Here is a 20480-nt window from a genome sequence, read left to right on the forward strand (position 1 = left end):
CAGATTTTTAATTAATCAATCAATTTTCAAGGGTTATGTTGCTAGATAATTTACTTTATTAACAAATTTAGCTTTTTTCTTTCTTTTTTCTTTTCAAAAACTGAATGGACTTGAATGATTAAAGGGTTTAAATAAGTTGAGGAGAATTAATGGTAATTGGGTTGAGTAAAAGGGGAATTAAGACTTCTTGATCAATTGGGTTTGAGAAGGGAAATCATGTTAAGAGTTTTCTTTTAATTGAAGATTGAATAAAAAATTCAAGATTGAGTGAATTACCACGACATAATTTGTCGGGTGAAAGGAAAAATTGTGCGGATGGCAGATAAAAGGAAAAATATGGGAGCCTGGTCTTGCTTTTTTTAGTACCATGAGCTGCCCCCTAATTATTTTTTGAGAAACTATATCATTCTTTTCACTTGAATATATACTACCGCACATGATTAATGAGAATGTTTTAAGGAAAAAAATATATACTTCTCCGGTCATAAATATAAAACTCTTATACACACTGTATAAGAGTTTATATTTACGATCGGAAGAGTATTTACTATAAATAACTAACTTAGCTGACTTCATTCATATTTATGAATTAGTTATCTAACTTTTGTATTAAGAACAAAAAAAAAAGTAATACATATATAAGAAGAACTAGATGTTTGATTTGAAGAACAGGTTTGGAGCCCCGAAGACCTTTCTCAGAATGCAGTTTAATTCTAACTGGTGTTTGGTTTGGTTTTTGTTTAGGTTCAGCTTTCCATATAAATGCTGGAGACACATCCCTTTGGATGGATCGAAGGAAACGGGCCTCTGGAGACAGAAACTCAGGGGACGCAATTTGAATGGTCGCCACTTGCCAGTCCACATTGAGAAGGAATTGAGTTCGTTAAGTACAGTCCCTGGCATGGAGATCCTCTGCTGTGCTCTTTAATTCTAATTTTAAAATGATGCCAGAATAAGAGAATGACCTATTTTTACGTACGTGTGATACCATTTATAAATTCATTTTAAATCAAGCATGATCTCATAATATACTCCTTTGGTTCTAAATATAAAACCCTTATACACATTTGTACAAGGGTTTTATATTTAGGACAAGAGAAGTAATTATTATTGGAAGAGTTATAATAAAGCCCAAAAAAAATTACAAAATAAATTTTAAAAGTTGTCATTTCCTATTTTGAATTTATCATTACAGGTTACTTAAATTATTATTGAGACTTTTTAATGATTATTTTTGTTGAGACCTCATTGTAATTCTCTTATTATTATTCCTCCCCCCACCCCAAAATAAAATAACTTGTTAACAAATTTAAAAAGATTTAATTGAAACTAGTTAATTTTTAAAATTTTCATAATCACTTTTAATGAAGATTATTAAATACATGTGTTTAAATTATTTTAGCCGACAGAAATTTTAGGCACAACATTTTATTCTATCCTACTTTATAACCAGATAGATATACTTTAATTCACAGACATTTTATTCAGTTCTAGCCTATCTCTCTTTAATTTGAATATATTAAAAAAATTAGTTCAATTAATTATTTATAATAAATGTATATTGGTTTTCTTAGAATGTCTGTTCTAATCATATGCTATGTCTGGTTTTTAATATAAAGTTAGATAACTGATTTAGAAATATTAAAAAAAATAGTTAATTTAGTTATTTGTGATAAATGGATATTGTATTTTCTAAAATAATTTTATTAATTATATACTCCCTCCGTCTCTTATTATAAAATCTTTTTTTTGAATGGGTTTGTCTTTTTTATAAAATCCTCTTTGAATTTGTCTGAGCATTTAATACATTATTACTTATTTTACTCATAATTTAATTCATTAAATACATTCTTTTTGTTCATTTATTTTACTATTACTCTCTAATATTTATCCATTTATATATAGGAGTGTACTTGGGGAAATATTGCATTCGCTACATATTAATTATTTTTAACTAATTTTAACTTCTTAATGCGTGCAATTATTAGAGGAATGATTTTGAGGACATAATGAATAAACATAGAAGACAACATAAATTTGAGTCTTATATTTATAAATTGAATCTTTAACTTTTTTGGTGTGAAGGTTATATACTACTTTTGATTTTAATTATAAGATTTTATTTACAAACTTCAAATAAAATTTTATAATTGTGACGGAAGGTAATATTAAGATTGGAATGGATTGCATTGTAACTTAGGTTCCGTTTGGCAGGGCTTTTGAGAGGCTTAAAAGTAGCTTATTTGTAGTGTAAGCCCGATTGGAAAAATCATGCTGTTTGGTTGGGCTTAAAAAAAAAAAGGAGCTTATAAAATTTAAGCCAGCAAATGTACATTGTCTCTCAAGCTGAATTTTATAGCTTATTGAAGAGCTTCTTTTCTACCAGAGCTTCTTTTCTCTCACTTCTGCCATATTTTCTCATTTCAACTTTCTTCGTTTTTTTCACCTCAGCTCTCCCACAATTTCGTTGCTGTCAGAGGGTCCTTTTTTTTTTTTATTTCCTCCTTTGTTGTTCTCCCACTTCTATCATTATTCCCTATTTACTTCTTCTTCTTTTTTTTTATCAAGCTTTCATCACCCATGACCCCTCTCAGATTAACGTAAAGGCTCATTACTTTGCCGCCCAAGGAGCTTCATTTTTAAAATATTTTTTTTGATTTTAAAATTTTAAATTTTAAATCACCTGTTAAATTTCACTTCTTCATATTAAATTAATTTAAATTTATTATATTATACAAATTTTTTTATCATGTTTCGTTATTTATTAAAACTCATATTTATTTTGGTCATTTTACAACCAGACTTACTTTTACTCAACCATAATCCAAACAACTTTTTATCAATCTTACTTTTGCAAACTAGCTTTTTTAAACTCCAATCCAAACACAATTCAGCTTATTCAATTTAGCTTTTATCCAACTTCACTTATCCATAAACTACTTTTTTAATAAGCTACTTTTCTAATCGCTAATCCAAACGGGCACTTAGTTCTCATATGAAATCCCTTACGGACGGTCGGTCGGTCATGTTATTATTCTCATTTTCAATTTTCAATTTTTAATTGGCTGAGTTAGCCGGGATAGGAAATCCAGCCTTGAGATGTTGACGGTGGGCCAAAAGAAATCAGAGGTCCCAAAATTAAAATCCAAAACAAAGTTTTGGTGCTTTGTGATTGGCCAGGAGACTTAGCTTCGCCCCCAAGGAATGAATACCAACTCTCGTAAAATCTGACCAAGCCAGGACACGAGACAAAAATATCTACCACACATGTGGGCCCGGCTGTCTCGTTCCCAACAGCCACCAGCACTTCTGTTACTGTGACTGTCGAAACCTTCGTCAGTTCAACCTTAACCAGGAAAACCGAAAAAATTATCAGGAAAATCAAAGGGGGGAAAAAAAACACTAAGAAACCAAGAAAACGAACGTAACTGCCAGGAAACCACCTCTAAGGTCGGTGCTTTCTCAGTGTATCAGATGGAACCCAGGCCAACCCCACCCTCGAAACTAATCTCCAATGGACTCTACTCCTACTACAGCTACAAGAAGAAGAAGGGTCGACGAAGATCCTCCACCGCCTTTCTCCTATCCTTCAAAGATTTTTCTCGAACCCCTTGTCGGCAGCATACGCTATTACTACTGTGACCTTCCCAAACTTATAAAAACCTGGGCAAATCGGCTCCTGGCTGATCATTCTTTTATCTTTTTTGCGTCTTGTGAACTAGTACACTGTTTGGTCCCCGCGACCAACATGAACCCGAACGACGAAGGTCAACCAAATTCTCCAAAGAGGTCGAAGGGTAAAGCTCCGGCTGACATGTCTTCTTCGGGTCATTTGGAGCAGGAAACATATGGATTCTCTCTCATGGAATTAAGTTCTGGAGCATTCGGAGATGCCTCAGCTGGTCTCTCAATGGTGGACATTGGCCTTTCTGGCCATCCTCCTTCGTCTTTGTATGATTCTCCTTTCATGGAATTTAGAGCATTCTCAACCATGAGTCCGACATCTCTGGCTTCGCCTCCTCCTCCTCCTGCTTCTGTCAGTGATGAGAGAGCTCCTTCGGTACCAACAACTATTAAGGAGGAGACTGGATTAATAGAAACAAGCGGTGAGTTGGAGGACGTTGATGTGCCACAGCCGCTTGACTGTTTACAGGAGAATCCGATTCCGCCATTTCTATGGAAAACTTACGATCTGGTGGATGATCCATCTCTGGATCCAATCATATCATGGGGCTCGGCCGGTGCTAGTTTCGTGGTATGGGACCCTGTGGAATTTGCGAGGATCGTGTTGCCAAGAAATTTCAAGCATAACAATTTCTCCAGTTTTGTCCGCCAGCTTAATACTTATGTGGGTATTGCTTTAACACAGCCTGGAAAGGCTGCTGTGATCTGTATGTAAATATTGTGTGCCGTTTTTTTTCAATTAATTTGTGTTGTATTTTCCCCCTTTCCTTGTATTTGTTGTAATAGTTCTTCCCTGTGTTTGATGTTTTTCTTTGTAACTGGGTTTGGTAATTGAATCGACCATGTATACTTGTAGAGTATATTGTATCAACTGGAATGTAACGATTTCGGACATTTTGCTTGTGTATCGTTGTCCTCCTTATTTGCTTAGAATATTCTCTGAATGATCTTTCTGTGTCAATTTGGCCTTGGAATGGTTGGATTTGTTCTTGATATCTGTATTTTTGCAGCGAGAGGGAGACAAATTTTCCTCTCTCTCTCTCGGACTATTTTATGTGTCATTTGTTAAAAGCGGACTTGTAAATATTCGCCTTCTCTTCGTAGCAGCTATGAGGGTAAAATCTTTGTCACTGATGGTACTGAATAATTAAAGCTTGGTTCAGATGTTTTCTTAATTCCATTGTAGCTAGGATTGAGAGATTGGCGACTGAAGGAATATTTGGCCTCCTGAGTTTCTTCTGTTGTAAGGATGTTATCTTCAGCAATTTGTATCCCAGGTTTCGGTGGGGAATTTGCGATTCCGTTACAATTTGATTATTGCTGAATGTTATCATCTTGATAATTTCCCCCTGTCTGTGTAAGCTTGCCATTGCTCACAGATTGCATACTCAAATACAGCACCATCTCATCATGATGGCCTATAGTTTGGTGACCAAACAGTTTTCTATCTCATACTTTGCTTATGATTTGTTTCATTTTCCTCTCCCTACTTGCCTTGGGTCACTTCTGCTTCTACTCTATTCATTTTTCATGTCTCTTTCGCATTTTCATCCAGGGATTCCGCAAGATTGATCCTGATAAGTGGGAGTTTGCGAATGAAGGTTTCAAGCAAGGGAAGAGACATCTATTGAAGAACATACAAAGGCGTAGATCACTGCAATCCCAGCATGCTGTTAATGTTGGGCCATCCACTGAAGCAGGAAAGTCTGGGGTTGAGATCGAGATAGGAAGACTGAGAAAGGAGAGAAGTATGTTAGTCCAAGATTTGGTTGACTTGCAGCAACAACAGAGAAGGACTGTTCAGCAGGCGGGACAAGTGAGCCAGAGGCTGGAGTCTGCAGAGCAGAGACAGAAACAGATGGTTTCTTTCTTAGCGAAGCTATTTCAAAATCCAGCATTTTTAGCCCGCCTGAGGCAAAAGAAGGAACCGACAGGTATAGGTTCTCCCAGAGTGAGAAGGAAGTTTGTCAAGCAGCACCAGCACGAAACAGGAATATCAGGCTCTTTGAATGAAGGGCAGATTGTAAAATACCAACCTGATTGGAGAGACATTACCAACCCTTCGGAAACACCGGTACTAAATCCAATTTCTACCGAAGAGTCTCCTGAGTACCCTGCACAGAGTTGGGCAAGAGAACTTGCTTCAGTAGCAGAAAATCCGTATGTGCAACCTGATGTTGCTGTATCAGATGAATTGGCTGTACCTGGTGAAATAATGACAACTCCAGAGATCATAGGAGAAGGATCGTCAAGCTTACGGCTTGAAGATCCTCTTTGGAAAGGAAAAAACGTCATGAGACCAGATCAAGAAGTTATCCCAGAGGATCTGAGCAGGGAGAAAAGTTTTTCAATGTTTTACCCGCCTGAAGCTGAAAGCGTCATTAAACAAGATGTATGGAACCCGGGCTTTAACGTTAGCAGTGCTACTCCTAGCTCTGTGAATGAGCTGTGGGACAATCCAATTCCAATCAATTATGAAGTGCCGGAATTTGGAGTGACAGGCGGCATGTCAGACCTCTGGGATGTGAGCTATATGCAAGAAACAGGAAATTCAGGCTTCGATGTCGATAAGTGGCCAGCTGAAGAGTTCCCTCACAATGAAACAGAAGATGAGGCTGATCGCCCGAAAGATGATAGATCTAAGAATGTCGATCCATAGGGCTTTGCTTTTGCCTTTGCTTCCCTTGGATTTTTAATATGCCTTAGTTCATAGGTTTCTTATAATTGAACTATTTGCTTTTCAAATAGTGTTCGATTCACCCATTCTAATTCTTAATTTCCATATTTATTTATTCATTTATTTTTATTATCTGTATAAATTATTTTCTCCCTTGATGGATGATTTAAGCGAACAAGTGCAGGTATGTAACTTCAAGTATTGGAAAACCTCTTCTTCTTGAGTTTTGATTGACTTACCTTTTGCACTGCCTTTTTTGGTACCAAAAGAAAAGTGGGGAAATCCTGAAACGGTATGCCATTCAAATGAGACCTGCTTAATTCCTCATGTTATTATCTCCCTTGCTTGTTGCATGCCTGTTTATTGAATTTCTGAGATGAATGGCCTTTGTTTATTTCATTCTAATGATTTATTTTCGTTTATTCTCTTTATCCGACATATGGCATGACCTGATCAATGGAAAGCGTAGCCATCCTAAATATTAAGCATCTTTGGGCAATTCAATAACAGTATTCTATTCCTGCCCTAACAAGTGACTGCCATAATCAATGCTTAACGAAACCCCCAGTCGAATGAGTAGCGGCATATCCAGTGACGTTGTGAGGTATTGCGAAGACTGCAGCTCCCAAACTTCGGCGAGCCCTCATTGCTGTCTTGTGTTTAGAGAATTAACTATCATCTTCTGTTATGCAACATGATACGTAAGTGATGCTGCTGAAGCATGTCCCTTTCTCCGTGATCTCCATACCTCCACGTAGACCTTTGCGGTTTTGTCTATTGATGATAGTCACTTTTTTTACTTGGGGGAGTTTTCTTTACTCTTGAAATTTTCACTGATGACTTTTAGGAGTCAACCTTCATGATTGGGAAGTTTTTTCTCCCAAGGGTTCACCTTGTAAATGTGTCATAATTGTAATTCCATATTGTACTGCTGATATTATGGTTTTCACACCCCCCCCCCCCAAATCCAAAGGAGTTTTGGGTTTTCAAAGTTGGTGTTTAGAATTTTTTTAGCGGTGTTTGTAAATGGTATCTGTGTCGTGGAGATCTGCAATCGAGATAGTCTGCAGAGAAAGTATAATAGCATAAAATAGAATGTGAATCTCAAATTTATCTTTCATGTATGGATGCAGAACAGAGCATCCTAATCGATCTGTTATGCATGTGATTGGTTTTCAGAAGCGAGAATAGATTGACCACCCCCTCCCCCGGGACATAGACAAAATCCCTCGGGGCACCTTCGATTAATTTTATTTGAGTTTACGATGATTTATGGAGGAGAAAACTAAGTACTCAAAACAGAAACACAGATGTCATATCCAAGATGAGTTTGAGAAAGAACGCGGTACGAGAGAATTAGATCAAGCAACTTAAAAGTTGAAACATAGACGCCGTAAGCCAAGAAATATTCAGTAATGAGCTCATTCTCCTCTTCAAAGGTACAGAGGTATAAAACAAGTTTAATTGAAAGGGAAAGAAAGCTTGCAACTTTACGTGCCACTGGAGAATCTGCTCCACCAAGCGTCAGGAAAGGCGAAATTTTTGCCAGCCTCCAAAGATCTCTTGGGTGGACTCGCCAATAAAGTCTCCTTCTCCAATGACTCTGTTGCATGCTCAACAAATTCACGTTCCTTCCGTTTGCTTATATTGTTCAGAAACTGATTTTAAGTTAATCATTTGGTAGACTACAGCAAAACTGTTGGCAAAGTAAGGGATAACCCACAATGCCAGAAAAAAGAAAACACAACCAACAACTCCTCCATTAGAGTGAGTTATGATTTAAAGATCTTCCTTCTTCCTTTTCAATGCATGTTCATGTTCACCACTTGCATTTTTCAATTTGGCTTCTCTGCGTTCCCTCTTCACTCCTTTTGCTTTATTTGGTAAAGCCATTTCTCCAATCTACACAACAGTAAATTGTAAGAATGAATGATCCTTTTCTTCAAGGAATAAGCCAATAATATTATATACATATATATATATATAAATTCAGCCTAATGGTAGGAAAGAATGCAGTTCTAAGCCCCCACGAAGTACAAGAAGCCAAGGAGAAAAATAGAGCGGAAAAAACGGGATCCCACCCCCCCTCCAAAAAAAAAAAATCTGCAAAACACGTAGTTCTTATTTTTCTGGTAACATGCAAGACGTGTAGTTCAATAATAGGAGACATGGCGATAAGTCACAGTATGTAATGAACAAAACATGTGCCGATAATTATTCTTACCTTCTGATCAGGGATGTATATATTTCCAATCTTGCCCTCTATTGCATCCTTCTTAACGTTTTTCTCCTGTACGCAACAGAATATGCACAGAGAACTGTAAACAAAACTTCATATTAATCAATAAAAATCAGAGAAAATCAGGTTATCTAGCCCACCTTTTTCTTTGGTTTCTCCCTTGTAGTTTTCATGGCTTCCTTCCTTAAACTTTCATTTGGAGGACGATGCCGACGAACAACAAAATCCATGGAAGGGCCAACTTCTACTAATTCCATTCTTGGCACGATGGTGCCTGACTTTTTCAGCCTCAACGCACAGTGTGTAAGGTACACCCTATTTGAAGACAGGGCAGTAAATACATATGCACGGTCCAATCCAGCAAGATTTATATTCTCCACAACCTAGAAACGTCAGGATTATCATTTCTTCAATATCAATCCATACGAAAAAAAGTACAAGGTAAGTAAAGCAGGGACTAACCTCTCCCCGAAAAAGATCAAGTAAGACTTCCTTCAGATGTTTAAGCTCTTCCACATTCTCGAATCCTTCTCCAATGAAAGTAATGAAAGGCTTTGACCCTTCTCTGGGTGCTAGCTTCTTGTCATAAGAGAATGATTCCATGGATTTAAAATTTTCAACCCCAACTTCTACTAGATCATAGATATGGTGATCGTAAGTTCTCCCAATCACAAGGTTATTTGGTCGCTTCTTCGAGTGAGATCCATACTACAAAGTACAATCAACCATTAAGAAACTCCTTTGCTCTCCATTTAGCCAGCAAAGAAATCATGACCACGCCCATAGAAAGAAACTACTTGGAGAAGAAAAATAAGTTTGCAGAGTAACGTGGTAAAATCAAGCATCATGATGAAACTATTAAGGACTATAAAAAACATGACAGTTCAATGCCAGTTCTATTTTCTTTCCCTTGCCAAAAGTGACTCGATGGTTTCGTTTATAAGCTTTTTTGTTGTAATAGCGACAGAAAACCACAAGAAATGGAACCGTCAGTCAGAACTCAAACCGTGTTTCTACCCAGCTCAACAGTATTCCTTTATACACAAATAATAACATGATGAATGTACAACGGAAAAATAAATAACCGAACACAGCAACAAGCGGCGGGTTATATGCGCACCACGAAAATGCTACAATCCGTCTTAAGTGAAAAGAATTCCAAAGAAGTATCGCCACCGCTTTCGAATGGCTTGATGTTGTCGTTCTTGCGGCTATATTTTACAGCACTTTCCTTCTTAAGGTGATAGATTTCTGAAAGCACGGCATTTAATACGCTGCTTGTCTTCGTCCCGTGCAATATAAGTGTCTTCTTCCCCGATTCGACCTGCAAAGCACAGTAAGTAATAACACACGCTACTAAATTTCGTTATAATTGAAAGTATAAGTTGAGCAAAAGAGAACAGGTAAAATTTTCATGGCAAGAATCAAATTAGCCAGAAGAGAAAGAGGAAGTGCTGAAGCGCTCACGAGTTTGGGAGCACGCTTCTCAAGCTCCCGTTTACCCTTGCGAGTCTTGGCCGTTTTAATTTCCACCATGGTCACCTTCCGTCCAAGGAATGGACACAACGTTCGTATAAGTATCTGCTTCCAACAGCCGGGGGGCGCCAAGGGCCAAGGCTCAGTTAGGGTTTTCCCCTAAGCTTTAAATCGAAATATCCAATTTACTCAGTATACAATTATTTATAGTTATAAATATAATCTTCAGCAGTTCAGTTGTTTGGTACTATTGTTTTTAATTTTTTTTTAGTTTGCCCGCGTCAAGTTTATTCTGGTTTGTTTTCATATAGACTAAATTGTCCCCCAAAAAAAAAAAACATTGCTGTGATCATCATATACAAATAACTCGTTCATCTCGTTTGAGTTTGTCTAGATAACTAATCATCGTGAAGGTTGGAAAAAAAAAAAACTGTCATCAATTATTCAATTATTTTCAAAAGTATGATATGTTATTAATGAAATATCCTCTTAGACTCTTTATGCAAATAATTTTTCTAAGGCATTGGGTTGTATAAAACATAAAGTTCATTTATATAAAAAAAAATAACGTTCATAAACTTGTTATACTAAAAGGCAAAAAAAAAATTCTTACACAAAAAAATGCAATTTGATATTATTGTTCAAATCATATTTTTTTCATTTGGCATTTTAATCTTATTTATAGTACATTGAAAGATTTTTAAGCTGAAAAAAAATCTATAAGGACTAGGTCATTGTGCACATGAAGCTAGAGAGGTGGATTATTCTTTCAATGACAGTAATAAAAACTCTTAAAAGTTGGCAAAAAAAAAAGACTCTTAATAAGATATGCGCAGTTGTGCACAAGAAAATTAACGAATAAAAACAAAAACATGCCAAAAAAAATGAAATTTCGGTATATAGGAAAAATTAAAAAATTTTCTTACCCACCCCGCACACATAGGCCGCTGGCGGCTGGCAGACGCGGGAGTTTTTTTTTTTTTTTTTAAGGTTAATAAAATCATTTTTATCTAAAATATGAAATCTCATTAATATTTTTGCGATTTTGTGATTTTAGACAAATTTGAGAAATAAAAATTATATTAATCCTTTTATTACTATTCAGTTATTGTTTATATTAAATAATTTTAACAGTTAACAAAAAATAATCATTCACATTCCCAAGTCATGCCTCATAAGACAGGACGCTACATAAAGGCACGAGGGGGGGAGGGTTCAAATTCTTCTAAAAGCAATAGAAATAGCTAATCAACAATTCAGGGGTGTTTAGTAAAACTAAAACCAAGGTTTCAGAATCACTTTTCCGTAAAACGAGATAATCTCATCCATATATTTACTTCGTAATTCGTAAAAGCACTTCTGAAACCATGGTTTGGTTTCTATCCAAACACTCCAAGTTGATTGTTTTATTTTTATTATTTCCTGGGACTGGTTAATCTTTTTTACATTAATGGATTTTATGATTATGGACTGTAAATATTCACCTTTTAATTTTAAATTTTAATGAGAAATAAGAAAGTGCTTTTTCGTGAGAAAATGAACCAATGAGATTGGAGGATAAATTTCTTTCTCCGAAGCCGCACCGCTTCCCCTTACAGACTTCCAACTCAGTTGATATGGGACAGCCAAAAATGATGTTATATGTTATATATCCCTATCGAATGCTTGTTTTCTGAAGCGAGCGAGCTCCACTCCACTACAGCGTTTGTGCACTCAATCCCTAGGGAATCGTCCTCGCCTTTTATGTAACCCCAGGATCAGGATTCAAGGCTCTCTATTCAGTCTTCTTCTTCCTTATGTTTTCTGATGGTTCTTGTGTATCGGTATTAGGGTTTTGTCTCAATTCAATTCCTATTGTACAATTTGAAAACATAGTTTATTTAAATTGATTCCTTTATTGTTAGTCGATTCTATCAAAACGTGATTAGTGATGTTCTGGTACCATTTGTTTATTTGTATTGTCTAAATTCGCCATAGGAGCACTAGGGTTAATATTAGGGTTTAGATTTGTTATCCGGTGATGGAGATGGATAGCTCGCGTAGACCGTTTGATAGATCGAGAGAGCAAGGTATCAAGAAACCCCGACTGACCGACGAGCTCGAGCGTGGCTCTAATTCCAGTGTTCGATCGTTGCCTCAGCGACAAGTAGCTTCTGGAGTTAATTCATTGGCCCCAGCAAGGTTTAGAACAAATGACAGAGATTCCGAAAGCATCGACTCTGGTCGCGGTGGATACCAGCCCCAACCGCTCCACCACGAGCTTGTGAATCAGTACAAAACCGCACTTGCTGAGCTAACATTCAATTCTAAACCGATAATTACCAACTTGACTATAATTGCAGGCGAGAATCTTTATGCCGCGAAGGCAATTGCTGCCACTGTTTGTGCTAACATTCTAGAGGTGAACCCAGTTTACACTGTATAGCTGTTTATGTTCTCAATTGCTGATTACATTGAATTGTAAGACATTTGGAATAAAAATGGCGATTGTTTTGAGTTCTTGATCTTTTTGAAATCACTATAGTGGATGGTGTTATCATTTATTCTTCTTGTGCGTGTGCCAAAATTTTAGTGGAAGTAAAATAAGAAATCTTTGTGTACCACGAGCTTGAAATTAGTGGAATTTCATGTTTTTGAAGTACAAGTTTCCCTCAATTTAAGTATGCCTGCACGATAATGATGGTTGGTGGGAAAAATTGCAGTTACCAACTTAAATGATGATAATGTTTATTTTATCAGTTAGATAAAGTTACTATGCTTCATTTGGTTTCCCTTCCAGATTCTTGTTGAGTCTTTTAGCTATAGATCAGCTGTACCTGAGGTTCTCAAATATCAAGTTACACAATTTTCCACTTAAGAAAGATAATAACTGTACAGCACTCATGATAAATTAAAAAGATTGAAACTACCCTTCAGCCTGCTGATAGCAGGTCGGTCAACTTCATGAGAGCATAATATTGAAGTGATCGTAATTTCATCTGATAGACATCATTACTATTAGAGAGAAGTATTACATAATTCCCAGGCTCAAGTTTGTCTGCAGACAAGGGCAGCAATCTTTTAGCAAATTGAATGTTATGTATTTGTGGGGGAGGATATGTTCACCCCAATATGGCAATCCCAATTAGTTTTGCAGGCTTCTTTTTTATTTTATTTTGTTCAATTAGGTTATAGAATACCTACCACTTATTGTGAATGGTAGGACTGCCTTATTTTTCTGAAGCAAATGTGTGATTGTTTCTCTACCTCTCGAGTTCTTACCTTGTGTTTCTTTGGTTATTGGAGAACAAGAAAGCAGCTGAATTTCATGTTGAGAATCAATTTACTCCAGAGAAGAGACAATTTACATAGCCAAGTCGCATAGAGGCATTGAAGTTGTATAATTTCAATTCTATATTAGTGTCTTGAAGTGAATTAAAGCTGTTTCAAAATCATGTCAGATTTACATATTTATTTCTCTGGGCCAAAGAGCTGCTGGAGTGAATGAGCTATTTATCATAATAAGTAATATCATGCGAGATTTATTTTTGGTACCAAGATTGTGATTTGTGACTGTGATGCAGCACTTTTGGAGCACAAAACATAGTGCTTGTAGATGCTTGGTGCTTTCCCTCTTTGCAACCTTATTTATTTATGTGCAGCAGCTGTTTTCTTGTCTTCTAGAGATTTGTCTAAATGTTTGCGTGAGTGGAATGACCGAGGGGCACTCCTCTCTGTATTATAAGAAAACAAGGGATGTGTGGGTCATTTTTTCTCATAGATGTAATTCGTTGGAAAAGATGAGAAGGCAGATTAAACATGATGAATAAATAAATTGTTGGAAAGCTGTTGCATCTCTTTGCTAATGAGGAAAGAAGGGATGCCAAACGTCTACATTGTGCCCATAGAAGTTGAAAAGAAAGAACAGATTAACCACGATTCACTTTTTGAGCTTACCTGTAATAAGTGACTCTTGTTAATGGATAAGAAATCTGCAATTTAATTAGTCTTACCCGAGTATTTGAAGAGTCATAATAATCAACATATTTCCAGGAGTGAGTCGGACATCTCATCCTTATAATCAGTAATAGTGAATTGTTTTTATTTTGCTGTTTTGTATTGTGTCCTAAGTCTCCTTATTACATGACATAGGCTGGTGGAACTGGTTAAAAAATTATGAATGGAATAACATTTAACTTTGAATAGACAAGACTGATGGTTGTTATTTGTAATTTTGTGCTAGTTATTCTCAATCTCCATTAGTTCTATTTTTATAGAATTTGCTAACAACTTGCATGTGGCTTATGGTTGGCTGGTTTAAATATTTCCCTTGTTACATTTGTCCGAGCAGTAATTCTTTTACTTTGATTAAACTCTATATGTTATTCATAGAAACTCATGTTGCTTCCGCTTCTGTTAATGGATTTCCAGGTTCCCACTGAACAAAAGCTGCCATCTCTTTATCTTTTGGACAGTATTGTAAAGAATATTGGGCGGGACTATATAAAATACTTTGCTGCCAGGCTACCTGAGGTTAGATATCTATTGTTTTGCGTATCCTTATATTGACCTCGCCTTAAAGTGAAATGCATTCATTAATGTTTTCACATAATCTAAATGGAATCCTTCAGATTGTAAAGGCAATAAATTCATACTCTGAACTGTTTAAATTTGGATTATTTACAAGGTTAATGATTTTGTGAGAGCTTGTGTTTCCATTTACAATGAGCAATGATTATCTCAGTATACGAGTTGTTAATATTTGACTTCACATTTTCCCACTGATATCTTTCTGATTTTACACACCTACTTTTAACTAGGTACTTGCCAATTACTCCTTTACATTTTAGGTATTCTGCAAGGCATACAAACAGGTTGATTCCACAATCCATTCAAGTATGAGGCACCTTTTTGGAACTTGGAAAGGAGTCTTTCCTCCCCAGACCCTCCAGATTATTGAGAAGGAACTCGGCTTCACTCCTGCTGTCAATGGTTCATCTACTGCATCTACACTGAGGAGTGACTCACAGTCACAACGACCACAGCATAGCATCCATGTGAATCCTAAATATTTGGAGAGGCAGCGTCTTCAGCAGTCTGGCAGGGTAGGTGAAGTATTCCCAAACACAAAATTATCCTTTTAGTTCACGTTGATGGATATCTTTGGGATAGGTCAAGTTGAACATTCTTGATGCTGTGAGGGTTAGAAACTTCACTTAGGGTCATGCATTCTTTGCCTGGGAAAACTGAGTCTGAAATAGTTTTGAATCATGCTCTAATCTTGTCTGTTGCTTGATGGGACTGTACAATATTTGTGCAGCAGATGAGTTTTCCAAATTAGACCTTTTACAGTTTCTATTGTTTTATTTTGTGATTGAAATTTTAAGAATCCTTGAGACGCCAGGTTTTTCAAGGCTGTACTTTCTAGAAATTTAATTTGTTGAGCGACCTGAGTTTGTGAATATATACTTGAGATGGGATTGGAAACTTTTCTTTTCCTCTCCCCACTTGGGAACTTGGGGGCGAGATGTCAGGAAGTGAAACTCTTGTCCCTCTCATTGATCTAAGGATTTGATCTATAGCGTGCAGGCCCAAAAAGTATGATTAGCTATAGCAGTGTCGTTGCTGACATGTTACTTGTTTTTATTTGTTGACATTATGCCTGTTTTAACATCACATGTCTCATGATTGATTTCTTCGTTCTGTCTTTATTTGTGCTATGAAGATTAAAGGAACAGCTAATGATATTGCTGGGACTATTACAAGCTCTAGTGATGGTGCAGAAAGGCCAGATAGAGCATTAGGTGCAGCACGACCATGGGTGGATTCCAGTGCTGACATGCATGTATGTGAATTAGTGATTTTTATTTCCCTCCTTTTTGTTATGTTTTGTTTTTTTTTTTTTTTTGGAATATTTTCCTCCTTTTTGCTATATATATGTCCTAGTTCTTACCATGATGGTGTGAATTGCAGAACATTCAGGGCTCTAATAGAGATTCGTATAATGATTCTGTTCCTGAAAAGGGCATTGGTACATCCTATGGAGGCAATGAATATGGCTCTGATCTTTCAAGGAATTCAGGTTTGGGTATTGGAAGAGCTGGTGGCAGGACCTCTGAGTTAGCACGTGACAAAGCTTGGTACAAAGCAGGCAGCAATGCTGCAGACATGATGTCTGCCCAAAGGAATGGTTTCAGTCTCAAGCGTAGCTTATCAAATCATGAAGCACCAAAGTCCATCAACTTGGATGAACATAATCAACCAACACAAACCATGACTGGCATAAAGAGTAGTGTCTTGTCAAGTAGCTGGAAAAATTCTGAGGAAGAGGAGTACATGTGGGATGAGGTGAATGCTGGACTGAGTGAGCATGGTGCATCCAATGCCTCTAACAACTTGAGCAAAGAGTGTTGGACTGCTGATGAAGACAATTTGGTAAGCTTGCAAATGTTAAACATTAGAATCAAAGACTTCATTCACTGGCATTGATCATTTGTCTGGTCGTAGTCTTTATTCAGGATGTTGAATTCAAATGATATACTTGAGATTTTCTTGGTTGAATGCCTTTATTGGTTTATGCCTCAGAACGTAAGAGTTGGGTTTTAGTAAATTTCAGTTACTAATGTTTGATATCGCTGTTGGAGACAAGTGATCGGTTGCCTGGACCACTGGTGCCCCATCCCTGGTGAATTTTTGCAAAATCATTTGACATATCTTTTTAGGACCTGGAAAGGCCTTTCAAAAGTCAAAATAAGAGGACTTGTTTATATGTTTGGTAGAGTTGTACATTGAAGGTCAATATTCAAATAGCCACGAGTTTTTGTTGCAGGTGTTATTATAATATGGTCATTCATTATTATGTCTTGCTTGTAGATGGAAACGTTGTTTTGAGTTCTGTGAAGTATGCGGTGGATATAGCTTGGCCCAACATTTAGCTTAACTTACACCAGTCTTGCACTCTGTCTGTAGGCTACTCCACATGCGGGGAATATCTAAAAGTAACTTATAAGCCATTAAAAACCTTTGACTATATGAAAGATGTTTCAAGAGGTTGATTTTTCCCCCTTCATCGAATGATCATGTTATTGGTATAAATTAGCAGTTATTCATGCAATACCTAGGCAAAATAGGCTAGCCTATTACTAGTTCAGATGGCTTTGGTTGGTTGAAGAGTGATGACGTATCATTTGCTCATGTGTTAATAATGGGATTTAACCAGCATCATATTTTGATGAATGACATGGATCTAGGCTTTTGCGGTTGAATAATCTTTTTTCCTCTACTCGCAGGCAGTTGGAGGTCACCTTCAAAGGACGTTGCATGAAGATAGAGATGTGTCCACCGAAATGAAACGCACCTTTGGTCATCCTTGGAAATCACAGCAGCAGCAGTCATTTGATGAGCTGAATCGTAGGCCATGTCCTTCAGAAGGCATTGGATCTGCTCTTGGAAGGTTGCCAAACATTGTGAATTCTTCTAATGTCAAAATGGGAAATCGGCCTTTCTTGTCAAATGCCACATTAGGATCAGTAGGAACAGTGCGACAACAGCAGTCTCATTCTGTAGGAGCAGAGTCTCCTTGGGAGTCACCTTTGCGACAGCAGTCTCCATCACCATCAGTCAATGTGCCCCATCCTCATGAAATGCAGATCTTGGCAGAGCAAGACCATCCACAGACTCTTAAAACGTCTCAATTTTCAGGACGTTTACGGAGCCAAGATATTCGAGATTCATCATCTGTCCTTCCACGTAATGTTCAGGCTGGTAACTCTCAGAGATCACATCAAAAAGACTTGCAAGGTCCATTGTCTTCAGTGTCTACTTTTCAGCCACGACATCATAGTGCAGCTTCACAGCCACAGGATCTTGGTTCCAATAGTGAAGTGCCTGAGATGAAGGGAAAGATGACCCACTCTAAAGAAACTTCAGAGCAGTCAACTACAAGTTCTATGTTAGCTGCAGTTATGAAGAGTGGAATTTTTACAAGTGGTCAGCATGGCATAAGTTTCTTGGATAGGAGGAACCTTCCATCAAAGTCCGGGGTTCAGCCTGCCCGGCCAAGTGGATCATCTCCTACAACATCAGTTTCTTCAGGGCCTGGGGTTGCGTCTCCATCTCGATTAGGTCCTTCTAATGATGGCCTATCTACTCTGTCAAAAGAATCTCAAGGAAAGGTTGGAGCCCCATCAAGGCTGCCTGCGCTCCCACCAGCTTCCTCTACTGTGAGTAGTGCCTCAGCCAAGACATCAAGTGCCACTAATAATAAATCTGATCCAGTTTCAAACCTTTTAAACTCATTAGTTGCAAAGGGTTTGATTTCTGCAAAAACAGATTCATCTACTGAGGTGCCAGCTGAGGTGCTGATTCGATTGGAAGATCAGAGCCAAAGCATCACCACCAGTGGCACCTTGCCAGCTGTTTCAGTTACTGGTTCTGAAACTGTTCCTGTCATATCTACCGGAGATGATCAGCCTGCAAAAGGTTCCTCCAGCCAATCAACCCCTACAGAAATAAAAAATCTAATTGGCTTTGAGTTTAAGCCCAGTGTGATCCGGGAATTGCATTTACCTGTGATCAGAGAACTATTGGATGATTTCCCTCATCATTGCAGTATTTGTGGCCTTAGGCTTAAACATCAAGAACAATTTAATAGACACTTGGAGTGGCATGCTATGAGAGAGAGAGAACAAAATGATATATTGAAGGCCTCAAGGAGATGGTATTTGAGATCAAGTGACTGGGTTGATGGCAAGGATGAAGTTTCATCTGAGTATGAGGGTATTGATTCCATAGATTTACATGGCAATAAATCAAACAGAAGTGAAGAGGATGCTATGGCTCCATCTGATGAAGATCAGTGCTTATGTATGCTGTGTGGTGAGCTATTTGAAGATGTTTATTGTCAAGAAAGGGATGAGTGGATGTTCAAAGGGGCGGTTTACCTACCTGTCTCCAGTAGTGATAGTGAGACGGATACTAACGTCAGTAGTGAAAGGGGCCCCATTGTTCACACTTGGTGCTTATCAGAGAGCTCCATATCTAACGTTCTTGCAAAGGTAAGGCATATCATCTGATAGTGGTGAATAGAATGGTCATCTTTTAATTTTGATTTTGGTATGCTAAGCTCTTTATATTGGGTGGAGCAAGTCCGCCATGATTGATTGCCTCAAAAATACATTCTGGGTAGGAGCAAATATGTTTTGGTTGGAAGATGATATTGGAATTTAGAAATTAAGGTCCTATTCTCTGTTCGAACCTTGCAAATGGCTGGCCTGGTTTTGTTGTGTTATAGATTTCTTTCCTTTGCCTTTGTGGCCGCTACTTTGTTTTCTATTGCCAGCTCGCCCTCATTACATGCTTGATTTATAGAGCCTTGTATGTTCTGGCAGGAACAGGATTAGGGTTTTGTTTTAGATCATCTGAGCAATGTTGTCGTCGTCAGAAGCCTTCAAAGAGTACTCAGGTTTACCCTGCATTTACTTGATTTTCGTGGCTGTTCGGTGCTAAAATGGATTGATGATTGCCTCTAACTGGGCTTAGAGCCATCAAACAAATTTTGTGCTTTTTCTTGCTTGCTTTCTTCTCTCTCGCCCTTCTTCTTCTTCTTCTTCTTCTTTTTTTTTTTTGCTTTTTTTTTTTTTTGGTCTTGTAGCTCGGGGGAAAATTTCATGGTATTCAATATATAAATGGCAGAAAGTTTTTGCAGCTCAGCTTGCCCATTGACGTGGTTGTATTCCTTTATTTTACGATGGCTTAGTGGATTTGCACTTTAGCAGCATCTGGTGCTAATACAAGCCAGAGCATTTGCAGCCATACTCATCACAATTGCCAGATGGGCCTCCTCTGTATCTCCCAACAGCAACGACTGGGCTTCCTGCCTTCTCCTGTTACCCTTTTCTTATTCTGTGCGCGCTCATGCGTGTATCTCACTTCCAGTGAAAGGGGCGAGGGGGCATTGATTCTGTGCTGGGATAAAATAATAGCTGTGTTCTTATCACCTAGCCTCAACTAACTTGTGTTGATTGGATTGTGGTCCTTTATCTTACGCAGAAGAGAGATTGTCGGTTGTGAATTTGGCTGTTTGAAGTTAATTTACTTGTATATGTGTTTCGTTTTTCATTTTTTATTTTTATTCTCTTAAACAGCTATAGTGTGGGTAGAAAATTGAGCCTGCTCTCTAACGAGTGAGGGCATCCGTCTATGCCTTAATGTTGCTGCTTTTTATGAATCCTTTTACCCGTCGATTCCCTTAATCTAGTTAAGAAACCTGCATTTAGCTTAGTTTGAATCAATGTTAGAGAACCACGCAGTATAACGGTGAGAATTTAAATGCATCCGTTGGGGGAAAAAAAGGAAAAGAAACTGAGACCTCCAATTTATTATGCATTCCTATCGTTGTTACCAATTATCTTAGTCCTCGACTGT

At 37.6% G+C, this 20480-nt stretch overlaps 3 protein-coding genes across 5 annotated transcripts; 2 read left to right on the forward strand and 1 right to left on the reverse strand.

Annotated features, from left to right (window-relative positions):
• The first annotated feature begins 3449 nt into the window (after positions 1-3449).
• LOC114733852 (heat stress transcription factor A-3) lies at positions 3450-6488 on the forward strand. The gene is made up of 2 exons (XM_028921352.1): positions 3450-4348; positions 5240-6488. Exons 1-2 carry the CDS (start codon positions 3515-3517, stop codon positions 6341-6343), a joined length of 1938 nt encoding a protein of 645 aa, XP_028777185.1. The 5' UTR covers positions 3450-3514; the 3' UTR covers positions 6344-6488.
• A 1202-nt stretch (positions 6489-7690) lies between these two features.
• Positions 7691-10228, reverse strand: LOC114733848 (ribosome production factor 2 homolog). Its single transcript, XM_028921348.1, has 6 exons — positions 10068-10228; positions 9721-9924; positions 9063-9308; positions 8741-8983; positions 8586-8651; positions 7691-8263 (listed from the first exon to the last, which is right to left on the reverse strand). The coding sequence occupies exons 1-6, from the start codon at positions 10134-10136 to the stop codon at positions 8141-8143; spliced, it is 951 nt and encodes a 316-aa protein (XP_028777181.1). The 5' UTR covers positions 10137-10228; the 3' UTR covers positions 7691-8140.
• A 1491-nt stretch (positions 10229-11719) lies between these two features.
• Positions 11720-20181, forward strand: LOC114733845 (polyadenylation and cleavage factor homolog 4). 3 transcript variants are annotated; one of them, XM_028921344.1, is made up of 7 exons: positions 11720-12477; positions 14487-14588; positions 14906-15160; positions 15781-15900; positions 16029-16490; positions 17345-19111; positions 19445-20181. In XM_028921344.1, exons 1-7 carry the CDS (start codon positions 12097-12099, stop codon positions 19454-19456), a joined length of 3099 nt encoding a protein of 1032 aa, XP_028777177.1. In that variant the 5' UTR covers positions 11720-12096; the 3' UTR covers positions 19457-20181. The 3 variants fall into 3 exon arrangements, with proteins under 3 accessions (XP_028777177.1, XP_028777178.1, XP_028777179.1); XM_028921345.1 differs by having other exon boundaries at positions 16080-16490; XM_028921346.1 differs by lacking the exon at positions 11720-12477 and having other exon boundaries at positions 14503-14588; positions 14876-15160.
• Positions 20182-20480: the final 299 nt, after the last annotated feature.

This window comes from Neltuma alba, unplaced genomic scaffold (genome assembly GCF_004799145.2).
Source record: "Neltuma alba isolate B1F8T4 unplaced genomic scaffold, ASM479914v2 tig00013034_pilon, whole genome shotgun sequence".
NCBI lineage: Eukaryota > Viridiplantae > Streptophyta > Magnoliopsida > Fabales > Fabaceae > Neltuma > Neltuma alba.